Genomic DNA, 25,987 nt, shown 5'->3' with positions numbered 1-25,987 from the left:
GACTGGGTATTGCACAATGAGAAAGGATTAATTAGCAACGTGGTGCAAGATCCTTTTGGGAATAGTGACCATAATATGGTAGAATTCTTCAATAAGATGGACAGTGACAGAGTCAAGTCTGAGGCTAGAGTCCTGAACTTAAAGAAAGCTAACTTTGATGGTGAGACATACATTGGCTAGGATAAGCTGGCAAAGGATACTTAAGGGGCTGACGGTGGATAGGTAATGGCAGACATTTAAAGAACACATGGATGAACTTCAACAATTGTACACCAGTCTGGCGCAAGAGTAAGGCAGGGAAAGAGATAAGGGCAAATTACTGTGGATGCTGGAATCTGACACAAAAAGAGAAAATGCTGGAAAATCTCAGCAGGTCTGGCAGCATCTGTAAAGAGAGAAAGAGCTAACGTTTCGAGTCCAGGTGACCCCTTGTCAAAGCAATGATTGCTTTTCCAGGCAACTGGAAAACTGCATACCAGAGGTGATGGCAGAGGACCAGATAGGCTTTGTTAAGGGTAGGCAGCTAATGTCAAACATCAGGCATCTGCTAAACGTGTTAATAACCCTATCCAGGGCGAGAACACCAGAGGCGATATCTTCCTGGGCGCAGAAAAGGTCTTCGATAGAGTGGAGTGGAAATACTTTATAAGAGGTACTGGAGCGGTTCGGGCTTGGAGCAGGGGTCACAGCAATGGCAAAACCACTGTATAGTGCTCCCATGGTAAACTTGCGGACCAACACCCCCAGCTCCAAATGCTTCCAGCTGCACAGAGGCACGAGACAGGGATGCCCGTTGTCCTCGCTGCTATTCACCCTGGCGATCATACCCAGAGCCGCGAAAAACTGGAAGGGGATGTGGAGGGGAGACTCAATGCAGATGACCTGCTCTTCTATGTCGCAGACTCATGAAGCAGCGTGGAAGGTATCATGGTGCTCTTGAAAGAGTTTGGAACCTTCTAGGGCTACAAATTCAACCTGAACAAAAGTGGAATCTTGCTAGTGAACCTGCAAGGGAGAGGGGCAGAGCTGGAGGGACTGCCATTTAAACAAGCCAAAAACAAATCCCACTACCTGGGGATCCAAATTGCCCATGACTGGGCACGGATCCACAAATAGAATCAGGAAGTAAAAAAAGGACCTGCAGAGATGGGACACACTCCCACTCTCCGTGGCGGGAAGAGTGCAGATGATCAAGATGAACGTACTGCCCAAATTCCTCTTCCTGTTTAGATCTATACCGATCTACATCCCAAGGCCTCCTTTAACACAGTAGAAAAAATTATTATGCCATTTGTGTTTGCATGGGAGAGGGGCGGTGAAGAGGAAAGCCCAAGGATCCGCCCAAAAAAACTAAAAACTACCACTGGGCAGCCACAGTGGAACGAGTGAGGGGATGGGTAAAGGTTCCAGAAGCTGAATGGATAGAAATGGAGGAGAATTGCTGCACCGGGACAGCTCTCCGGGCCCTGGCCACAGCAGCACACCCACCCCCATCGGCCAAGCACTCCACAAGCCCAATGGTGGTAGCCACGCTCTGAACATGGAACCAACTAAGACAACACTTCCGTCTGACTGAAATGTTCACTATGGCCCCCATTTGCAACAATCACAGATTTGCGTCAGCCAAAATGGACGCCACCGTCAAAAGTTGGAGACAAGACTAGGGGCATCAACAGTTAGTGACTTCTACACAGACAACAGACTGTCAATGCTAGAAGAACTGACAGAGAAGTTCCAACTGACCAGGGGGAACGAGATACAACATGCAAGTCAAAAACCTCCTCTGTAGGGAAACAAGGACATATTCACAGGCACGACAAACCATACTAGAGGAACTGTTAGACGCGGGAAACTTAACGGAACCTGCAGAGACCTGTACGGATGACGGTTGGGAAAAACACGCTCCCCACTGGACTGGTTAGAGAAAAACGTGAGGAAGAGCTAGGGATCAAAATAGGGTGGGGACTCTGAAGCGAAGCACTGAACAATGTCGACTCCACCTCCATATGTGCTAATGCAGCTGAAGTGGTGCACAGAGCACACTTATCCAGAACCCGAGTGAGCAGGTTCTTCCCGGAGGTGGAGCACAAATGCAAACGGTGCCAGGGAGCCCGGCCAACCACACCCACATGTTCTGGGCATGCCTCAGACTTGTAGGGTTCTGGATAGCCTTCTTCGAGGCAATGTCGAAGGTTGTGGGCGTGAGGGTGGAGCCGTACCCAAAAGTGGAAGTTTCAGGATATTGGACCAGCCAGAACTTTTTATGGGGAGTGGGGCCAACGACCTAGCCTTTGCCAAGCTAATCGCCTCCCGAAGAATCCTCCTCGGCTTGCAATCAGCAGCACCACCCAAAGCTGCAGACTGGCTAGCAGACCTGTTGCAATTCCTCCAACTGGAGAAAATCAAATTCAACATCCGTAGATCGAATGAGGGCTTCCACAAGATGTGGAAGCCATTCACCAATCTGTACCAGGGCCTGTTCGTAGTCAACAGCCAATATAGCAACGGTGAGAGAGGGGGGCCCACAGAGGGACCACAAACAGTAAGGAAAAGGGGGGGGGGGAATAAGGAGGCGCATAGGTCGACAACCCCCCCACCACTCCCAGACCATTGTTTTAAGCACGGGCAGACGAAGACGGATAACCTACCAGGATGTAATATGTGTATCGCCATACAACCCTATGTACAACAATGGAAACCAATAAAGAAAATAATATATAAGAAAAAAGGGGTGGGGTGTTGGAGGCTAACTACAATACGGGGCTTTTATTAACTGTAATGGGTTTGTACAGACTCGTGTATTTCTATTTTAGTTGTAAAAATTCTAACAAAAACAGTTTTTTAAAAATTGATTCCAACCTTTTTCCAACAATAGACGTTAGGCTTAAATCGGCCTAGTTACCCACTTTTTGCTTCCCTCCTTTTTTTGAATAGGGGTGTCTCATTGGCAGCTTTGCAACCCTCAGGTACTTCACCAGAATACAAGGATTTTTGGAAAATTACAGCCAATACATCCACTCACTCTTGTGGCTACTTCTTTTAGGATTCTAGGATGCAAACCATCAGGGCCAGGGGACCTACCTGCCTTTAGCCCCATTAGTTTGTCCAATACTACTTCTGTAGTGACGGAATACCCCTTTAAATTAAACCTTTAGAAGATGCTTAATATCAGATAAGAGCAATTATCCCAGGACTCTTCTTTCCTGGTCTTCGTCACTACAGAATATAGCCCTTACAAATGATAAGCCACCAAAGATCTTACAAACTGTAAGCGTTAAAAGTTAATACTTACCCAACCGTACCAATCTGCTCTCTCTCAGGAGACTTTGCTGTTCTGTTCCTGGTATCTCTTTTGCGAAAGCGCACATTGCTAGACCATGTCAAGTGTTTATGGCTAATCCTGTCTCTTTGGGGTTTCCTTTCTTTATCCAGGTAGGTGAGGTGCCTATACAGATTCTGATTTGTTATATTTAATTCTGGAGGTTTTTCCTTATTTTGTTGGGAGGCAGAGAATTTCATCTCCCAGAGATATCCTATTGATGGGTGTCTTGAGTTTTCGCCTTGCTGTTGGGGTTTCCTTGGTAGAAAATAATTTGATGGTCGTGTCTAAACGGTGCCTATGATTTGTCTGGAGAGGAGTAAGATCTGCTATGCTGAGAGTCTTAGCATGGTGTAAGAATCCTTGGCTTACTGACTCCTGTATGCAAGAGTGTGCACTGACGATGGCAGTATCCTGTTGTTTCCCCCTTTTCTGGAGTGTCCTTTCATCGGTTAGAGGTCTTGGGATGCTGTGATAAGTCCCAATTGGCTGGCATTTTTTACCCCACAAGGGATCCTGTACACAGCGTGTAGCTGTTTTTGTTGTCGAGGAGGCATGCACTATGGTGCCATGTGCTCATGGCTTTATCCTCTTATCCGGAGGTCCCCCTTCTGGTATCCTTTCCTTTTCCATTTGAATGGAGACACGGACTACAATAACTGATAATTTGAAACATTTGTATGAGTATTTGCTGGTCTTTTCTGTATGTATTTGTGGAATAATGATTACTCTGTACTGCGGATTTGTTGAGTCATGATAAAGTGCAAGATTGGAAACCTTTTAATAAAAATATTCTTAAAAGTACAATTCTGGAATTTCATAAGGGATAAAGAGTGAGAATGGGAAATGAAGCGTAACAGTAAGAAAAAGAAAAACATTGAAAAAAGAATTGCCTTGCATTAACATTGTGCCTTTAAGATATCGCAAAAGAGATGCACATCCATGTGAATATTTTTGGAATGCAGTTACTTTGAGATGTGGGGAAAAGCAACAGCTAATATGTGCACATCCAAAAACAGCAATTAAATAAATGGCCAAATCAATTATTTTAACTGTTGGTTGAGGAATGCAAGTTGGCCAGAATACAAGAGAACTTCCATGATCCACTTGAATGCTACCATACCATCTTTTTGGCTACCCGAAGGACAGACCAGGGTTCAATGAAATGTCTCATCTGAAAGACAGCACGTTAGACAGTGCAGCACTTCCTCAGTACTGTACTAAAATGCCAGCCTTAATTGTGTGCTCAAGTCTCTTGAGTAGTGCTTGAATTCATGATCCACTGACTCAGATGAGAATGCCATCACTGAGCTAAGGCTGTCCTGGGGAGGGAGGAATTTATTTTGAAGTGGGAACAAACACAGAAAGATCAATATAATTGTAGAGGACAAGTAATTTTTGGTGGATGCATATAATCTACAATATAAATGTAAATGTCGCCACAGTCCCAGAGGACCATAGGCTGTTCGCCCCTTTGAGAGCTGACTGGTGATGCTTTTACCTGAGGCTCACCACAACTCAGGCGAGGGATAAGGTTGAGAAGGTGGGGTCCTTCATGAATATCACCCGGTACAGGAATTGAACCCGTGCTGTTGGTGTCACTCTGCATTACGAACTTGCCATCCAGCCAACCGAGTTAATCTACATTATATCCACTACTCCAAGCCATTTTAGTTACCTGAACATAGCTGTTCAATCTTCGTGTAGTTCAATTGAAGAGAATCATTAATCCATGCCAGCATCTCATGCCGACTTAGATTTTCGCTGGTTACAGATGTAGAATAAACGTTCACTGCCATTTTCTTTTAACCCTGGAAAAGCAATTGAAGTTTTGAACAATGCACAGGAAAACTACGGCAACAAACATTATTCGACCATACAATAAGTGTAATGTACATCAATATTGTGGACTAAAGATACAAGAGTTGCCCAGCCATACAATTCTTAAAACTTTGAAGACATGTTAATATTTTGTTACAACACCCTGGGCTAGAGCGCGGTCAATTCCAGCCCCATTTGACCTGGAGTCGTAACAGATATGAAATTAACTTTTTGGTCTTGGTTTGCTGATAACTAGTCACCAGGTCGAGCAATTCACAGCTTCTTCTCTCAGTATCCAGGACTTTTCTGTCTCTCTGGATTCTCTGAAAATCCCCACCTGGCTGAACCAATCACTGTCTGTTGCAGGGCCAAATACGGTCTTTGCTCAATCCATTGGCCAACAACCAACCAATCAAACAGAATTCCTCTGATCTCTCAGATGCCAGAAGTCGGAGTTCTTCTGTTCAAAATCTAAATCTTCATAGCAGTGTACTATTTTGTAACTTTTGAGTTCCTCACTTCTTCTGCTCGATTAAAGGTATATGTTCATTAAATATTCCCAGATCAAAAATGATAACAACAAAGTAAAACAAATAGGGAAATAAAGGAATCAGCACAATATACACTTGGCTTGTCATTTCAAATGACAAAGATGTTTCCTCCTCAAAAGTGTCAACGTGGAACAAAAACAAAAGCTCTTACAGCTTCTCATTTTAAGTGTCTTTGATTATACGATTCTTTGACGGTTGTTGGATTCTCCCATTATTTTGATGGATGAGGACTCAGCCAAAAAAAGGGTTTAGAGTCTAGATTGATCCTGTCTCACGTGCAACCTTAGGCCAAGTCTCAATTTGCAAATACTGCATCTGAAGCCAGTGTGGCTTTGCAGTGTGCATGCTTGTCCTTGATTTGCTTTTCTACAAATGTCAAAAAACACTTGATATCAGAGACGTCTCCATTTGGACCTGACCAAAATAGTTTCTCTTCCCTCCACCCCCATATATTGGTGGGATCCAGCTTGCAAGCTCAGAAGTTGGCTTTCAGATTGTCTTTATATCCACATTTGGGATATTGTGGTATGGGTTCCCATGCTCAGCAGTATTCATACACAAGAACAAGGAGTGGGCCATTCAGCCTTTCAAGTCTGCTCCATCATTTAATAAGAACATGGCTGATCGGACAGTAATCCCTCCGCCTACCCCCTGATAACCTATCACCCCGTTGCTCATCAAGAATCTATCCACCTCTGCCTTCAAAATATTCAACGGCTCTGCTTCCCCAACTTTTTCAGGAAGAGCATTCCAAAAATTCTTGACCCACCGAGTGAAATTAATTTGCCTCATCTCTTTTTTTAAATGGGCTACCCCTCTCGAGTTCTCGATTCTCCCACAAAAGGAAACATCCTCTCCACATCCACCTTGTCAAGACCCCTCAGGATCTTGTATGTTTCAATCAAGTCACCTCTTACATCCTAACCACCACCAAATACAAGCCTGGCATGTTTCCTTCCTCACAAGACAACCCGCCCATTCCAGGTATCAGGCTGGTAAAACTTCTCTGAATTGCTTCCAACACATTTACACCTTTCCTTAAGTAAGGCTCAATCCTGTACACTTATTCCAAATGTAGCCTCATGAGTGCCCTGTAAAATTAAAGTAAAACCTCCCTATATTTGCATCCAGTTCCCCTCTCAATAAATGAAAAACATTCGATTGGCTTTCATAATTACTTGCTATACCCACAAACTAGTTAGCCTTTTTTGATTCATGCACCAGGACACTCAGATCCCACTGCGTGCAGCTTAAGAACTCTACAATCTCTCACCATTTAGATATGCTTTTTGTTTTATTCCTTCTGCCACAATGGAAATATCGCAATTTCCCACATTATACTCCTTTGCCAGATCTTTGCCCAATCACAACCTGTAGCCTCCTTATGTCCTCTTTGCAACTTACTTTCCTACCTATCTTTGTCATCAACAAATTTGGCAAGCATCTTCATCCAAGACATTAGTAAAATTGTAAACAGTTGAGGTCCTAGCACTGATCCCTGTGGCATACCACTCTTTACATCTTGCACCTGAGAAAGACAAATTTATGCCAACTGCTTCCTTTTTGCCTGCAAATCTTTTATCCATGCCAATGTTACCCACTGTACCATGAGCTTTTATTTTCTGCAAAAACCCTTGATGCGGCATATATCAAAGTTCCTGGTGGTGGGGGAGTCCAGAACTTGAGGTAATAGTTTGAGGGTAAGGGACAATTTTATGACTGTGGTGAGGAGAAATTTCTTCACCCAGAGAGTGACGAATCTGTGGAATTTGCTACGATGGAAAGAAGTGGAGGCCAAAATGTTGTGTAATTTCAAGAAGGAATTAGATATAGCTTTTGCAGCTAGAGGGGTCAAGAGGTATGGGGGATGGGGGGAGGCAGGATCAGGGTATTGATCTTGATGATCAGCCATGATCACAATGAATGGCGGAGCAGGCTCGATGGGCCGAATGGCCTCCTCCTGCTTCGATTTTCTATGTTTCATCAACAAAAATGAATATGGCTTGCTCCTTAACCTCTGCTCGGAGAGCAAACCCAATTCTTTAGTCTCGCTGCATAACCAGAGTCCCTCGTATGGTATCATTCTAGTAAGTCTGCTCTGCAGGTTCTACCACCCTTCCTGAAGTGTGGTGCCCAGAATTAGTCACAATATTCCAGCCAAGGCCTGACCAGTATAAAGGTATAGCATAACTGCCTTGTTTTTGAACTTCTCTGCTTCAAGTTTATGAATCCCAGAATCCGATATGCTTTTACAACAGTTCTATTTAGTGCAACGGCAGGATATTTTAGATTTGATGTTGGGAGTCCCAGCTATGATGCATTAAAATGGTTGAAGATCTACGAGAATAATACATAGTACAATGCTGTCACAATATAACAATTGCTGAAGAAAGGAGGTCCACATGATTGCCTGTGTACACAAATAAAAGGTGTCAGTTAACCACCAGCATCTAGTAGGCAAAGATATGTGGAACCATATGAGCTAACAAAAATGTAGTATAAGCCTAGAAGATTTAAGAATGAACGCTTCAAAAAGCAATTAACCTCCATTTCTTCAACAGACCTAACAACGTGCATTTACGCAGACCTCGCACATAATAAAATGTGAAGAAATTGTAGAGGAGCATTATCAGATACAATTCGACATCAAGCCACAAAGATATCGGGACAGGTGATTAAAAATTTGGCCAAAAATGCATCTTTGAGGAGAGAAAACTCAGGGGATGGAGGGGTTTAAGGACGGAATTCCAAAGTTTAGGACCTAAAGATATGGCTGCCAAAGATGGTGCAAAGAGGGGCGGCACATGGCACAGTGGTTAGCATTGCTGCCTACGGCGCTGAGGACCCAGGTTCGAATCCTGGCCCTGGGTCACTGTCCGTGTGGAGTTTGCACATTCTCCCCGTGTCTGCGTGGGTTTCACCCCCACAACCCAAACATGTGCAGGTTAGGTGGATTGGCCACGCTAAACTGGCACTTAATTGGAAAAGAAATAATTGGGTACTCTAAAAAAAATTTTAACGGAAAAAAAAGATGGTGCGAAGGAAAGAGGTGTGAAAGAGGCCACAATTGGAGGTGCGCAGAGACCCAAGGGTAACAAAGGCATTTGCTACAGAATCCAACTCTGGGAGAAGCACATGCCATACACGGATACATTCTACGCATCTGCCTACATTTCTTAGTGGTACATTAAGATGGGTGTTGCACAAATTATTTAGTTGTATTGCTAAAAGCGTGTGAAAAGACAATGTTACAGGGGAATAATAAAGGGAAATTCAAAATAGTATTTTAGAAAAGTACGAGAGATGTTTCCATCAGACACATCTTTTAGTCTGAAATACAATTTCAAGGCTAGCTGGCACTGATTTCACCCAACTAAATGTCAACAATCTAAAATGTACGTAAATCATTCTCCAAGCAATTCAGAAATTTAATATTCACAAGTGAATATTCTGTAGAATATAAACGATCTTGTTCTCAAAAATGTGGATCTCAGGACAGCAGAATCCATGCTACATTCGAAGGATAAAATGCTATACAAATTAAGGAAAATGGCTCGACGGGGAAACATTAGGTGTAATCCCCAACTCTAGAACTCATCAAGAGGTTGATTACTTCAAGTTGGACTGTTCAAATCTGACAAATTCACTGAAAAGTGATGATTAGAATTCTTCTGGAAGATGGCACCCAAACTTTGACTTTCGGGTTACAAAAATCGTCAAGAAACCTCAGCTGCTGCACAAACTAATTCACATTTAATTCAAGGAGTTGCAAACAGCCGATCTTGAATTCTAAGCAGGATTAATAAACACATGAAGCAACTGTTTAAGAACAGACCTTTCCAGATCACTAGTCCCATAGAATACAGAATAATCCAGTAAATAAAAATGTAGACAGAAAATACTTCAGCGAATTCCGAAGCAGGAGATGCACCACGGAACAATGGAAATGTGAAGATTTGGAACATTTAACAGCCAAACCTAATTTTCACTGGACTCCTGCCCAGCCGAACTGCATCAGATACCAACTACCTGGTCTATGGGCAGAGGCAGAAATTAGAGCAGCAGGATTAGAGCAGCACCCACCATGAAACCGCAAGAACAGTCCATCAGAATCAAATTAGGTAGCTCGAGGGATGGGGATAAACAATTGTAATCTTGGCCCATGAGGAAACATACATTAAAAAAAATTAATGGATCTCCCTGCACCATAATGCATATTCTGATAGCAAAGGATAGCAGAGAGCTTCCCGTCAGGACAAATCTAAGGTATGACAATAAAATTTCAATCAGGTCCCAGTAATATTGGAAATGTATCGGCATATTTAAACTGCAGGACCATGATGCCTTCCTCCAGGCGAACCGTGTTAAAAACCAAGTTACTTCCGGGGCCGATGGGAAAGACAGCAGGCCCCAGGCTCTTCATCAAAGGAGAAGAGTTAAAAATCAGGGAGCAGTGTGTGAATGATAATCTTGTTTGTCTTCAACACGATAGTGATCTCAAAAGGCCTAACAAAGTGCAAAAACTAAAGCCAAGGACAAACGATACAAAGGACAGACTGGAGAAAGTTATAAATTCCTGTATTGCAGACCATCTGCCTTGTGAAAACACTGCAGTCAACCAGCCCATGCAGAGTCAAGCATTGAAATTTGTTTCAGCATAGTTCAAAGACAATCTACTCCAAACTCTCAACAACCACCATGCCTGGGGGAAGGCCAGAATGGTGCAGCCACATGTATCCCCCAAGCACCAATGACAATGAGAAGTCAGTTCCTGGGTGCCCATGTCGATTCCTCATTAGATTCCTCAGAAGGTGAAGAAATAATTTTCAGCTCGAGTATACACAAACAACGAGGCATCTACCTTGATGACAAAAAGGCTTTGGCCTTGTTACACGTACTTTCATTAGTATTGTCAGTCCTGAAAGGTTCTCATTTTGAATACAAGATACGTTAGATGAGGAATGGGCCGGCTACACATCCCAACCTGAAAATTGAGATTAGACATCATGCGTCTATTTATCTTGGCTGTGGGCACGGTGGTTAGCACTGTTGCTTCCCAGCACCAGGGACCCGGATTCAATTCCTAGCTTGGATCATTGTCTGTGCAGAGTCTGCACGTTCTCCACGTGTCAGCGTGGGTTTCCTCCGGGTGTCCGGTTTCTTCCCACAAGTCCTGAAAGACTGTGCTTGTTAGGTGAATTGGACGTTCTAAATTCTCCCGCAGTGTACCCAATAGGCGGCGTAGTGTGGCGACAAGGGGATTTTCACAGTAACTTCATGGCAGTGTTAATGTAAGCCTAGTTGTGGACTTCCAGTTGCGGCTATGTGGAGCTACGCCGCATGTTCGGCAACTCCCGCTTGGAATGGACTTTTGGGCTCTTTTCAGGGCCCCGAACGGCATTTTTCTGACATTTCCCGATGTGGGAAGAAGACTGCAACATTTCCCCGACAGTGTATGGCTTGGACCAGGAGCGGGGCGACTAAAAAAGTGGTGGTAAAGCCAAAGGAAGTGTGAGGGAAGAAGAGCAAGATGGTGGCGGGCGGGGACCAGGCAGCGTGGATGCAGTGTGCGCAGGAGCAGCAGGAGGTATCCAGCACTGCTTCAGGGAGCTCAAGGCGGACCTGCTGGAGCCGATGAAGGCTTGTATTGATAATGGTATGGGATTGTTGTTGTTGTGTTACATTTTGAGGGGGGGTTCTTTGTTCTTGTTTATTTTTGGTTCGTGTGGGTGGTTAGGGCATTGTTTTGGTTGGGTCTGTCGGGTGGGCTCTTGGAGGGGGGCAAGTAAATGGAGTAGGGGGTGGATGGCCGGTAGGAGGAGGGATGGGGCCCCACGGGGGAGGCCTGAGTCGGGGGTGGGGGGACTGGGCCTGTAAAAGGAGCTGCGCCAAAGGAGGCGGGGCTGGGCAGGTGGAAAGCGTGGGTTTTTTCCCGCGCTGAAGGCTGGAGGAGGCGGGGCCGGGGCGGAGAAGCACGGGTTTTTTCCCGCCCTTGGGATGGAAGGGGGAGGCCCCACAGCGGGAGGAGTTGAAGACTTGCGGGAGTGCAATGGGGGGAGCAATGCAGCTAGGAAGGGTCCTAGCAGGGGGGTGCTGGCGCGTGGCTGGCCGAGGAGGGGTTATGGCTAGTCAGCGTGGAAGGGAGGCGGATAGCTCCCTGATCCGGCTGATAACCTGGAACGTAAGGGGACTGAACAGGCCGGTTTAGCGGGCCCGGGTGTTCGCGCACCTGAAGGGGCTGAAGGCGGATGTGTGCGGGGGTGGAGACACACCTGAAGGTGGCAGACCCGGTAAGATTGAGGAAGGGGTGGGCCAGGTGTTTCATTCGGGGCTGGATGCCAAAAATCAGGGGGTGGTGATCTTGGTGGGAAAGAGGGTGTCGTTCGAGGCGTCGAGCATTGTGACAGACAATGGCGGCAGGTACGTAATGGTAAGTGGTAAGCTGCAAGGGGAGAGGGTGGTGCTGGTCAACGTGTACACCCCGAACTGGGACGATGCGTGTTTTACGCGGCGTATGTAGGGTCGGATCCCGGACTTGGAAGTGGGGGACGATTTAACACGGTGCTGGATCCGGCACTGGATTGCTCCAGGTCTAGGACGGGTAGGAGGCTGGCGGCGGCTAAAGTGCTGAGGGGATTTATGGACCAGATGGGAGGTGTGGACCTTTGGCGATTTGCAAGGCCGGGGGCTAGGGAATTTTCATTCTTCTCGCACGTTCATAAGGCCTATTCCCAGATTGACGTTTTTTTGTTATGAACAGGGTGTTGATTGCGAGAGTAGAGGATACCGAATACTCTGCGATAGCCATTTCGATCACGTCCCGCATTGGGTAGACTTAGAGCTGGGGGAGGAGAGGGACCAGCGCCCGTTGTGGAGTTTGGAGGTGGGGCTGTTGGCGGACGAGGAGGTGAGCGAGCGGGTCCGAGGAAGCATAGAAAGATACCTGGAGGCCAATGATAACGGGGAGGTCCGAGTGGGGATGGTCTGGGAGGCGCTGAAGGCGGTGGCTAGGGGAGAACTGATCTCCATTAGGGCCCACAAGGAGAGGAGAGACAGAGGGAGAGGCTGGTGGGGGAGATTGGGTGGATAGACAGGAAGTATGCGGAGGTGCCGGAGGAGGGACTGTTGAGGGAGAGGCGTAGCCTCCAGGCCGAATTCGACCTGTTGACCACCAGGAAGGCAGAGGCGCAGTGAGGGAAGGCCCAGGGGGCAATTTATGAATATGGGGAAAAGGCAAGTCGGGGGAGGGAGTGTGGTGCGGAGTGGCATTGGCATCAATGGGGTCTTCAGGGACTTTTATGAGGAACTGTATCAGTCCGAGCCCCCACTGGAGGAGGGAAGGATGGGCCACTTTCTGGACCAACTGAGGTTCCAGAAGGTGGAGGGACTGGTGGTGGGATTAGGGGCCCCTATTGGGCTGGAGGAGTTGGCCAAAGGAATAGGGAGCATGCAGGCGGGGAAGGCACGGGGGCCGGACAGTTTCCCGGTCGAATTTTGCAAGCGATATGTGGACCTGTTGGGCCCGTTGCTGGTTAGGACCCTCAATGAGGCAAGGGAGAGGGGGGGCCTTGCCCCCGACGATGTCCCGGGCACTGATCTCCTTCATCCTGAAGTGGGACAAGGATCCCCTGCAGTATGGGTCTTACAGGCCGATTTCGTTGTTAAATGTAGATGCCAAGGTGCTGGCGAAGTTCTTAGCCACGAGAATTGAGGATTGGGTGCCGCAGGTCATCCCACGATGACCAGACGAGGGTCGTGAAGGGGAGGCAGTTGAAAGCGAATGTGCGGAGGCTCCTGAACGTTATTATGATGCTGGCGAGGGAGGGGGAGGCGGAGATAGTGGCGGCGATGGACGCTGAGAAGGCCTTCGATAGGGTAGAGTGGGGGTACTTGTGGGAGGTGCTGAAGAGGTTCGGGTTTGGGGAGGGGTTCGTCATGTGGGTTAGCCTGTTGTCCGAGGTCCCGATGGCGAGTGTGGCCACGAACAAGAGGAGGTCTGAGTACTTTCGGTTGCATCGAGGGACGAGGCAGGGGTCCCCCCTGCTTTTCGCACTGGCGATTGAACCCCTGGCTATGGCACTGAGGGAGTCGAGGACAGGGGTGTTAGGTGCTCAGTGAGCCCAGCAAACCACACCCATATGTTCTGGGCATGCCCAGCGCTGGAGGAATTTTGGAAGGGCGTAGTGAGGACAGTGTCGAGGGTGGTAGGGTCCAGGGTCAAACCGATTTGGGGGCTCGCAATATTTGGGGTTGCAGAGGAGCTGGGAGTGCAGGAGGCAAAAGAGGCCGGAATTCTGGCCTTTGCGTCCCTGGTAGCCCGGCGAAGGATTCTTCTTCAGTGGAAAGATGCGAGGCCCCCAAGCGTGGAATCCTGGATCAACGGTATGACGGGGTTTTGTTAAATTGGAGAGGGTGAAATTTGCCTTAAGGGGATCGGTGCAAGGGTTTTTCAGGCGGTGGCAACCGTTCTTAGACTTCCTGACAGAACCGGAGACAATGGTCAGCAGCAGCAGCAGCCCGGGGGGGGGGGGTTGGTTGGGTTCTATTTCAGTTTTGTTTGTCTATACTGGGGGATCCGAGGGGGTGTACATATTTGCTATGTTTGCTAGGTGTTTTGGCGGGTTATTCACTATTTCTGTATGGGGGGGGGCGCACTGGCTTGTTTTGTTTTGTTTGGTATTTAATTCTATTGGGTTCCTTTTACATTTTGTTGTTGATATTTTGTGAAAACTTTAATAAAAATTATTTTTTTTAAAAATGTAAGCCTAGTTGTGACACTGAAAGATTATTTAAGTGGATCAATATTATATCGATTTGCAATTTTGTGCCATGTGATGATGGCTGCCACTGTAAATTGAGTTCAATCAAAGAGTAACAGACAGGTTTTATTATGTTCTACAAGAGCTACACACAAGAGAAAAGTTAACTTTTTTAAATTGTTTCCTGGTATGTGGGTGTCAATAGTAATACCAGGGACTTCCGGGTGCGGCGATGACCAGCTGAGTCGCACGTTTCGGCAGCTCCCGGTGGAACGGACTTTTGGGCTCTTAATAAGAGCCCCAACGGCAATTTTAACGGCTAAAAGTACTGTGCGGTGAACCAGAAGGGAATCCCCCCTGGATACGGATGAAAAAAAGGAGAGGAAGGTGGCCGGATTGCGGTGGATCCTTTAGAGCAGCGGCAAGGAAGGCAAGCAAAAACCAAGATGGAGTCGGAAGGTGGCAGTTTAATATGGGGCCCTGAACAACACGAGTTTTTGAAACGCTGCGTGGAAGAACTCAAAAAGGAAATGAAGAAGGAGCTGTTGGCCCCGATATTACAGGCAATCGAAGGGCTAAAGGAGGAGCAAAAGACCCAGGAGCGGGAGCTTCGGGTCGTGAAGGCAAAGGCTGCCGAGAATGAGGACGGCATACAGATGCACGAGGCACACCATAAACGATGTGTGGAAAGGCTGGAGAACAACGCGAGGAGGAACAACCTAAGGATTCTTGGTCTTCCTGAAGGTGTGGAGGGAGCTGACGTCGGGGCATATGTGAGCACGATGCTGCACTCGTTAATGGGAGCGGAGGCCCCGGCGGGTCCGCTGGAGGTGGAGGGAGCATACCGAGTGATGGCGCGAGGACCGAGAGCAGGAGAAATTCCCAGAGCCATAGTGGTGAGATTCCTCCGTTTTAAGGACAGAGAGATGGTCCTTAGATAGGCAAAGAGAACTCGGAGCAGTAAGTGGGAGAACGCGGTGATCCGCGTATACCAAGACTGGAGTGCGGAGGTGGCGAGAAGGAGGGCGAGCTTTAAATCGGGCCAAGGCGGTGCTTCACAAAAAGATGATAAAATTCGGAATGCTGCAACCGGCAAGACTGTGGGTCACATATCAAGGGAGGCACCACTACTTTGAGACGGCGGATGAGGCGTGGACTTTTATCGTGGAAGAAAAATTGGAATGAGCGGGTTATTTTAAAAAAAAGAACGTTTGAAACAAAGTGGTGGGGCGAGTATGGGGGGCGAAGAGGGGGGAAAGAGGAGTTTTATGTTATTAATCCTGTGATGTGGTAACCTTTCTCTCTTCCACAGGAGGTGGTGGGGGGAGGAAAGGAGGTGGAAGAGATGGGACGTTGGCCATTGGGGGCGGGGCCAAGGGGGAAGCGCGGGCTCGGTTCCCGCGCTATGATAATCATGGCGGGAATAGGGAAGCAGGAAGGAGGGGGCATCGCACGGTGCGAGCCGAGGTCACGGGGGGGGGGAAGCCGAGGTCGGCCAGAGTTTGCTAACTTCTGGGAGCAACATGGGGGGTGTAACTACGCTAGTGGGGGACCTAGCGGGGGGAATTATTGGGCGACTGCTGCTGCTGGGGAGAGGGGGAGCTGGTATGGGGTGGGATGGGCGGGGGGGCACCGCCTGGGGGGGACACAGCTGCGTGGGAACCGGGTGAGGAGCTGGAAAAAGGGGATGGCTAATCGACAAGGGGGGGGTAAAAAGCCCCCCAACCCGGCTGATCACGTGGAACGAGAGAGGGCTGAACGGGCCGATAGAGGGCACGGGTACTCGCACACCTTAAGAAACTTAAGGCAGACGTGGTTATGTTACAGGAAACGCACTTGAAACTGATAGACCAGGTGAGACTACGCAAAGGTTGGGTGGGGCAGGTGTTCCATTCGGGGCTAGATGCGAAAAACAGGGGGGTGGCTATATTAGTGGGGAAGCGGGTAATTTTTGAGGCAAAAACTATAGCGGCGGATAGCGGGGGCAGATACGTGATGGTGAGTGGCAAACTACAGGGGGAGATGGTGGTTTTGGTAAATGTATATGCCCCGAACTGGGATGATGCCAATTTTATGAGGCGTATGCTATTTCGCATCCCGGACCTAGGAGGTGGGAAAGTTGGTAATGGGGGAGATTTCAATACGGTGTTGGAACCAGGGCTGGACAGGTCGAGGTCCAGGACTGAAAGGAGGCCGGCAGCAGCCAAGGTGCTTAAAGATTTTATGGAGCAGATGGGAGGAGTAGACCCGTGGAGATTTAGCAGACCTAGGAGTAAGGAGTTTTCGTTTTTCTCCTATGTCCACAAAGTCTATTCGCGAATAGACTTTTTTGTTTTGGGAAGGGCGTCGATCCCGAAGGTGAGGGGAACGGAGTATACGGCTATAGCCATTTCGGATCACGCTCCACATTGGGTGGACTTGGAGATAGGGGAGGAAACAGAAGGGCGCCCACCCTGGAGAATGGACATGGGACTAATGGCAGATGAGGGGGTGTGTCTAAGGGTGAGGGGGTGCATTGAAAAGTACTTGGAACTCAATGATAATGGGGAGGTCCAGGTGGGAGTGGTCTGGGAGGCGCTGAAGGCAGTGGTTAGAGGGGAGCTGATATCAATAAGGGCACATAAAGGAAAGCAGGAGAGTAGGGAATGGGAGCAGTTGCTGCAAGAACTTCTGAGGGTGGACAGGCAATATGCGGAGGCACCGGAGGAGGGACTGTACTGGGAAAGGCAAAGGCTACACGTAGAATTTGACTTGCTGACAACGGGTACTGCAGAGGCACAATGGAGGAAGGCACAGGGTGTACAGTACGAATATGGGGAGAAGGGGAGCAGGTTGCTGGCCCACCAATTGAGGAAAAGGGGAGCAGCGAGGGAAATAGGGGGAAGTGAGAGATGAGGAAGGAGAGATGGAGTGGAGAGAGTGAGTGGAGTGTTCAAGGCATTTTATAAAAAATTATACGAAGCTCAACCCCCGGATGGGAGGGAGAGAATGATGGGCTTTCTGGACCGGCTGGAATTTCCCACGGTGGAGGAGCAGGAAAGGGTGGGACTGGGAGCACAGATTGAAATAGAGGAAGTAGTGAAAGGAATTAGGAGCATGCAGGCGGGGAAGGCTCCGGGACTGGATGGATTCCCAGTTGAATTTTACAGGAAATATGTGGACTTGCTCGCCCCGCTATTGATGAGGACCTTTAATGAGGCAAAGGAAAGGGGACAGCTGCCCCCGACTATGTCTGAGGCAACGACATCGCTTCTCCTAAAGAAGGAAAAGGACCCCCTGCAATGCGGGTCCTATAGACCTATTTCCCTCCTAAATGTAGACGCTAAGATTCTGGCCAAGGTAATGGCAATGAGGATAGAGGATTGTGTCCCGAGTGTGGTCCATGAGGACCAAACTGGGTTTGTGAAGGGGAGACAGCTGAATACGAATATACGGAGGCTGCTAGGGGTAATGATGATGCCCCCACCAGAGGGGGAAGCGGAGATAGTGGTGGCGATGGATGCCGAGAAAGCATTTGATAGAGTGGAGCGGGATTATTTGTGGGAGGTGCTGAGGAGATTTGGTTTTGGAGATGAGTATGTTGGATGGGTGCAGCTGTTGTATAGGGCCCCAGTGGCGAGTGTGGTCACGAATGGACGGGGATCTGCATACTTTCGGCTCCATAGAGGGACAAGGCAGGGATGCCCTCTGTCCCCATTACTGTTTGCACTGGCGATTGAGCCCCTGGCAATAGCATTGAGGGGTTCCAAGAAGTGGAGGGGAGTACTTAGAGGAGGAGAAGAACACCAGGTATCTCTGTATGCGGATGATTTGTTGTTATATGTAGCGGACCCGGCGGAGGGGATGCCAGAGATAATGCGGACACTTCGGGAGTTTGGAGAATTCTCAGGATATAAACTGAACATGGGGAAAAGCGAGTTGTTTGTGGTGCATCCAGGGGAGCAGAGCAGAGAAATAGAGGACTTTCCGCTGAGGAAGGTAACAAGGGACTTTCGTTAGTTGGGGATCCAGATAGCCAAGAATTGGGGTACATTGCATAGGTTAAATTTAACGCGATTGGTGGAACAAATGGAGGAGGACTTCAAGAGATGGGACATGGTATCCCTGTCACTGGCAGGGAGGGTGCAGGCGGTTAAAATGGTAAGTCCTCCCGAGATTCCTCTTTGTGTTTCAGTGCCTCCCGGTGATGATCACGAAGGCTTTTTTCAAAAGGATTGAAAAGAGTATCATGAGTTTTGTGTGGGCCGGGAAGACCCCGAGAGTGAGGAAGGGATTCTTACAGCGTAGTAGGGATAGGGGGGGGGCTGGCACTACCGAGCCTAAGTGATTACTACTGGGCCGCCAATATCTCAATGGTGAGTAAGTGGATGGGAGAAGAGGAGGGAGCGGCGTGGAAGAGATTGGAGAGGGCGTCCTGTAGGGGGACTAGCCTACAAGCTATGGTGATGGCCCCATTGCCATTCTCACCGAAGAAATACACCACAAGCCCAGTGGTGGTGGCGACTTTGAAAATTTGGGAACAGTGGAGACGGCATAGGGGAAAGACAGGAGCCTTGGTGGGGTCCCCGATAAGAAAAACCATAGGTTTGCCCCGGGGAGAATGGATGGGGGATTTGGAATATGGCAAAGAGCAGGAGTCACGCAACTGAAAGATCTGTTTGTGGATGGGAAGTTCGCAAGTCTGGGAGCGCTGACCGAGAAATATGGGTTGCCCCAAGGGAATGCATTCCGGTATATGCAACTGAGGGCTTTTGCGAGGCAGCAGGTGAGGGAATTCCCGCAGCTCCCGACGCATGAGGTGCAGGACAGAGTAATCTCAAAGACATGGGTGGGGGACGGTAAGGTGTCAGATATATATAGGGAAATGAGGGACGAGGGGGAGATTATGGTAGATGAGCTGAAAGGGAAATGGGAAGAAGAGCTGGGGGAGGAGATTGAGGAGGGGCTGTGGGCGGATGCCCTAAGTCGGGTAAACTCATCGTCCTCGTGTGCCAGGCTAAGCCTGATTCAATTTAAGGTGTTACACAGGGCTCATATGACTGGAGCACAGCTCAGTAAATTTTTTGGGGGTAGAGGCTAGGTGTGCGAGATGCTCGAGAAGCCCAGCGAATCACACCCACATGTTCTGGTCATGTCCGGCACTACAGGGGTTCTGGGTGGGGGTGACAAAGGTGCTTTCGAAAGTAGTGGGGGTCCAGGTCGAACCAAGCTGGGGGTTGGCTATATTTGGGGTTGCACAAGGGCCGGGAGTGCAGGAGGCGAGAGAGGCCGATGTTTTGGCCTTTGCGTCCCTAGTAGCCCGGCGCAGGATACTGTTGATGTGGAAGGAAGCCAAGCCCCCAGGGGTGGAGACCTGGATAAATGACATGGCAGGGTTTATAAAGCTGGAACGGATTAAGTTCGTCCTAAGGGGATCGGCCCAAGGGTTCACCAGGCGGTGGCAACCGTTCGTCGAATACCTCACAGACAGATAGAGGGAATGGAAAAGAAGAAGGCAGCAGCAGCAGCCGGGGGGGGGGTGGGGGGGGAGAGAGGGAGGAACCAGAAGGAGTCTCAGGGTTATTAATATATATGTATAATATGTATAGGTCGTTGCTATAAATAATTGTATATTGGACTGTTAAATCATATTTGTTGAGTGTTTATCTGAGACAAGGCAGTTGCCATTTAGTTTTAGTTTTCGTTTTTGTTATATATTATTTATTCTTTGTTTATAAAACAGGTCATTATTATTTATACTGTTATATTATTGTGTAAAGGATACACAATGTACTGTGATGGCCAAAAATTTTCAATAAAATATTTTTTTTTTTAAATAGTAATACCAGCATTTGTTGCCCATTCCTAATTATACTTGAGAAGGTGGCAGTGAGCCACTTTCTTGAACCGCTGCAATCCGTGAAGTGCAAGTACATCCACGATATTATCAGGGAGGGGGTTCTAGGATTTTGACCTAGTGACAATAGTCTATGATGCTGTTCAAGTCCGGATGGTATGTGGCTTGAAGAAGAAATTTCAGGTGCTGTTCCCAAGCACCTGGTGCCCTGCTTCTTCTAGGTGGTAGGAGATTCTTCTAGATTGTGGGTTTGGGAGATGTTGGAAGGTGCACACTGTTGCCATGGTGAACCAATCAAATGGGTTGCTTTGTCTCGGATGATGCCAAGCTTCAAGCATTTTTGTTGCTGCACTCATGCAGGTATGCGAGTAGGCATTGCATACTTTTGACTTGTGTTTTGTAAATGGTGGCAGGAGACAAGTTAGTCACCTACTCTTCCAGCCACAGTATCCATGTAGCTGGTCCAGTTGCATTTCTGGTCAACAGTGACCCAGAGGAAGTTGATGGTAGGGGAGTCAGTGTTGACAAGTTACTACTACTACTACTAGACAGTCAACATTATGCAGATTAGTGCACTGGAAGGAGCTATTATTTAACTGAAGTTACTTAAAAATTCCAGAGATTGTTGCTATAGTACCACAGATTAATCATAAATCTTCCCAAATATGCACCCAGCTGTCCCGACCCCGATTAGCATTGAAATTAAAACCCATTGAACTGAATAGTATTTTAAACTATGGAATTCAAACTATTTGAACAGATGCAATGAATTGACATCCAGCTCTGGGTCAATATTTTAATGTCATCAGCAAGATACAAAAGAAAATTGAGGATAACATTCTCACTTATTTTCCAGAGGTCTGGCTGCACATAGGAGTACACAAAACTGTTTTTATCATATGATTTGACCATCAAAAAGTGACAGATGCCACTTGCTTTGCTTCATATAGAATATTAGGTAAACTCTTTGACATGCATTCCTCCAACGAGTGAATTCAGCATTAATAATAATAATAATAATAATAGTTATTGTTGTCACAAGTAGACTTACATTAACACTGCAATGAAGTTACTGTGAAAATCCCCTAGTTACCACATTCAGACACCTGTTCGGGTACACAGAGGTAGAATTTGGAATGTTCAATTTACCTAACGAGCATGTCTTTCGGGACTTGGGGGAGGAAGCCGGAGCACCCGGAGGAAACCCACGCAGACACGGGGAGAACGTGCAGACTCCGCACAGACAGTGACCCAAGCCGGGAATCGAACCTGGGACCCCGACACCGTGAAGCAGCAGTGCTAACCACTGTGCTGCCGTGCAATGAAAGACATTCTGTAATGCACAAGGAAAAAGGAAGGCGGAGGGAGGAATTAAAGAGAGCGCACAACTTGTGCAAACTACTTTCCCACACTCAGTAGAAAAAATTAGAACAATGATCTTTTAAAACCATTAGACTATAATCCATGTGTCATCATTCTGACCAAATTGTTATTCTGTACTTCAAAATTAATTTTGACCACTCAGCTGTCAACAGTTGTCAGATAAACACTTTTCAGTGGTAGTCAATTACTTCTATAAATACTATGCTACTGTAATAGGTCATTATTTTGTAATGCTGCAAGTGCATAGGGGCAACAAGGTGGACAAGTCACATAGAAAACTTTCAATCCAATAAAACAGTCAGACAAGACAGCCATGAAGGGCAACCTGACAAATGTGGCCGAAAGTATGTTTGGAACCCGGGAACATGAGTGGTCACACAAAGTCAGACAAGACACCCATGAAGGGCAACCTGACAAACGTGCTACTGTAATAGGTCATTATTTTGTAATGCTGCAAGTGTGTAGGGGCAAGGTGGACAAGTCACATAGAAAACTTTCAATCCAATAACACAGTCAGACAAGTCACCCATGAAGGGCAACCTGACAAACGTGGCTGAAAGAATGTTTGGGACCCGGGAACATGAGTGGTCATTAGAGTCTGTTCTACCATTTAAATTAGATTGCTAATCTCTACCTCACCCATATCCTTTGATAACTTGACCTAATAAAATTCTGCTGACCTCAATAAGACAATTTCAACTGACACCGCATCCAATGAGTTGGAGAGAGAATTTCGTTTCACAATCCTTGTAAACAGCCTAGTTCTGACTTTAGGATTTTGCCCCCCTTCTGGATTTCCCCAAAGGCAATAACTTCTCCGCAGCTAATCTAACCAACGTCTTTTGAACACCTCAAGTACACAATCCACTAACCTTCTAACCTCAAGGGAATACAAACAAATTCACACAACTTCTTATTTTAACGACCTGCACTGTGTGCCAAGTTCAATATATCCTTCCCGAGGTGCATATGTTTCTACCTTCACGGTTCAGATAAAAGCCAACATGTTATCAATGTTTTTTTTTGTATCCGCACACCAGCTTTGTGATTTGTGCACTTGAGGACATCCAAATCTTTTTGCTTCACAGTTTCTAATCACTCACCATTTGGAAAATATTCCAACACATCTTTCCTTGTTCCCAAGTGGATCATACTGACCCACATTACGACCTGCCATTAGAGTTTTACCCACTGATTTAATCTTTGTCCCTTTGCAACTTGTTTCTATCCACACAACATACTGTTTTAAAACAATCATTAATGGGATGTGGGCGTTGCTGGCTAGGCCAGCATTTGTGGCCCATCCCTAGTTGCTCTTGCAAAAGCGGTAGTGAGCTGCCTTTTTGAACCATAGTCCAAAAGGTAGAGGTACCCCCAGTGTTGTTAGGGAGGGAGTTCCAGGATTTTGACCAGCAACATTGAAGAAACGGCGATATATTTCCAAGTCAGAGTGGCAAGTGACTTGGAGGGTTACATCCAAGTGATGTTCCCAGCAATCAGCTGATCTAGCCCTTCTAGATGGTAGCTGTTTGGAAGATGCTGCTTAAGGAGCCTTGGTGAGTGTGGTGATATCACAGTTGTGTTGTAATTCACCGACTGACTACTAGGAGTTTCATTCGTATTTTAGTGAATGTTAGAGTCAGCTGACCTCAGACTGACTCGAGAGCTGGGAGAGGTTGCTTGTGCATGTTAATACTGTTATTCATCTGTTGTTTTGTACAAAGTTGACCCACAGATAATGTTACTAAATCGTTTATGGCTTTAGCTACAAGTGTTCATGTAATAGAAATCAGGTCATCCAACAAGAACATTTCTGTGAGTTCCTGCAGTATATCTTGTAGATGGCACATATTGCAGTTGCTTTGCGTTGGTGGTGGAGGGATTGAATGTTAGTGGAGGGAATGAACGTTTGTGGAAGGGGTACAATTAGTGGGCTGATTTGTCCTGGATGGTGTTGTGCTTCTTCAGTTTTGTTGGAGCAGCATTCATCCAGGCAAATGGAGTATTCCATAGTATTCTCTACAGCCAGGGGCTACGGTGAAAGAACCAACCCAGTCTGGTCCAGGTTCAAGCTGGTTTATTGTAAGACACTTCCTCATAGCTATGAACCCACAAGAAGCTCTCACACCAAAAATGTTCCAGCTGTCTGTAATAATAATACTCTTTGTCACAAGTAGGCTTACATTAACACTGCAATGAAGTTACTGTGAAAAGCCCCTGTATTTATAGGATAATCAATGTCACAGTTTAACTAGCAATTCCCTTAACAAGGTAATTACCATTGTAATTAATAAATAGTACACTTGTATGAGGGGGGGGGGGGGGGAAAGAGAACAATCGGTAGGAGACAATCCGGCGCCAGGGATGGGGGCCACCAAGCTAGCTGGGCGGGCTAGCTCACGGAAGCGCGGGGGGGGGGGGGGGTGCATATGCTCGGTTTATCAAAGGTGTTGGGGTACAGAGTGTTGTTACTGGGGGGGAGGGGGGAAGGGGAGGGATGTTCTGCTGACGAGGGAGGGACTTGGGCCAAGGGACAGAGAGGAGGTTAGGGGCGGAGGCTGCCTGGGGGCGGGCCGGTAGAGGCGCGGAGCATGGGCTGGAGGCAGGCCCAAAACAGGATATGGCTGATCGGCGAAGGAGGGAGGCAATGAGGCCCCCAACTAGGCTGATCACCTGGAATGTTCAAGGGTTAAATGGGCCGGTGAAGAGGGCACGCGTGTTCGGGCATCTTAGGGGACTGAAGGCGGACGAGATAATGTTGCAGGAGACGCACCTTACAGCAACTGACCAGATTAGATTGAGGAAAAGCTGGGTCAGTCAGGTCTTTCACGGCCATATTGGATTTGGTACTGGGTAATGAACCAGGACAGGTATTAGATTTGGAGGTAGATGAGCACTTTGGTGATAGTGACCACAATTCGATTACGTTTACTTTAGTGATGGAAAGGGATAGGTATATACCGCAGGACAAGAGTTATATCTGGGGGAAAGGCAATTATGATGCGATGAGGCAAGACTTAGGATACATCGGATGGAGAGGAAAACTGCAGGGGATGGGCACAATGGAAATGTGGAGCTTGTTCAAGGAACAGCTACTGTGTGTCCTTGATAAGTATGTACTTGTCAGGCAGGGAGGAAGTGGTCGAGTGAGGGAACCGTGGTTGACTAAAGCAGTCGAAACACTTGTCATGAGGAAGAAGGAGACTTATGTAAAGATGAGACATGAAGGTTCAGTTAGGGCGCTCGAGAGTTACAAGTTAGCTAGGAAGGACCTAAAGAGAGAGCTAAGAAGAGCCAGGAGGGGACACGAGAAGTCTTTGGCAGGTAGGATAAAGGATAACCCTAAAGCTTTCTATCGATATGTCAGGAATAAAAAAATGACTAGGGTAAGAGTAGGGCCAGTCAAGGACAGTAGTGGGAAGTTGTGCTTGGAGTCCGAGGAGATAGGAGAGGTGCTAAATGAATATTTTTCGTCAGTATTCACACAGGAAAAAAACAATGTTGTCGAGAATACGGAGATTCAGGCTACTAGACTAGAAGGGCTTGAAGTTCATAAGGAGGAGGTGTTAGCAATTCTGGAAAGTGTGAAAATAGATAAGTCACCTGGGCCGGATGGGATTTATCCTAGGATTCTCTGGGAAGCTAGGGAGGAGATTGCTGAGCCTTTGGCCTTGATCTTTAAGTCATCTTTGTCTACAGGAATAGTGCCAGAAGACTAGAGGATAGCAAATGCTGTCCCCTTGTTCAAGAAGGAGAGTAGAGATAACCCCGGTAACTATAGACCAGTGGGACTTGCGGTGGGGTGGGCGAGCAGGGCGGCCGCAAAAAAAAAAAAGCTCCCGCCGGTGGCCACGATTCGCGGCGATTTCGGGGAAATCCCCGAGTCTTCACCCGCCCCCCGATTATTGTCGGCCTTTGGGGCCTCCATGAGCAGCCAGCGGGGCCGGTTTAAAAACCGGCGAAGAACCCCGCGCGGGTGTCGGGTGGCGGGGGCTGAGGAGCCGGGCCCGGCGCTACGAGGAGGTCGAGGAGGCAGGCCCGAGCATCATGTAGGGAGGGTGCTCCACGTCGGATGGCTCCCACCTAGGAAGAAGAAAGAGGGTTGAAGCCTGGTGCCAGGTGAATGCAGAGGAGAAAGAAAAAAAGATTTAAGGAAGTTTGGTAAAAGTTTATTTTTTCAAAAACGAATGTCAGATTGATGAAGGGCAGGAGGGTGAAGGGGGCGAGAGGAGAAAGGAAAGATGATAAAAAAACAAAAAACAATAAGCCGCTAAAGGATGCGAAAAACAGCGTCGAAGAAAGGAGGAAACGCGGGTTC

General features: G+C 47.4%; 1 protein-coding gene across 5 annotated transcripts in view; it reads right to left on the bottom strand.

Annotated features, from left to right (window-relative positions):
- Positions 1-25,987, bottom strand: part of LOC140428479 (microtubule-associated protein RP/EB family member 1-like) — a 107,129-nt gene that overhangs the window by 43,352 nt on the left and 37,790 nt on the right. For all 5 annotated transcript variants that reach the window (XM_072514992.1, XM_072514996.1, XM_072514993.1 and 2 more), the window contains exon 2: positions 4,998-5,130. In XM_072514992.1, the coding sequence (XP_072371093.1) occupies positions 4,998-5,118 (121 nt within the window). In that variant the 5' untranslated portion in view covers positions 5,119-5,130. The remainder of the gene's footprint in view (positions 1-4,997; positions 5,131-25,987) is intronic.

This window comes from Scyliorhinus torazame, chromosome 8 (genome assembly GCF_047496885.1).
Source record: "Scyliorhinus torazame isolate Kashiwa2021f chromosome 8, sScyTor2.1, whole genome shotgun sequence".
NCBI lineage: Eukaryota > Metazoa > Chordata > Chondrichthyes > Carcharhiniformes > Scyliorhinidae > Scyliorhinus > Scyliorhinus torazame.
This window is presented reverse-complemented; position numbering and strand designations above follow the sequence as displayed.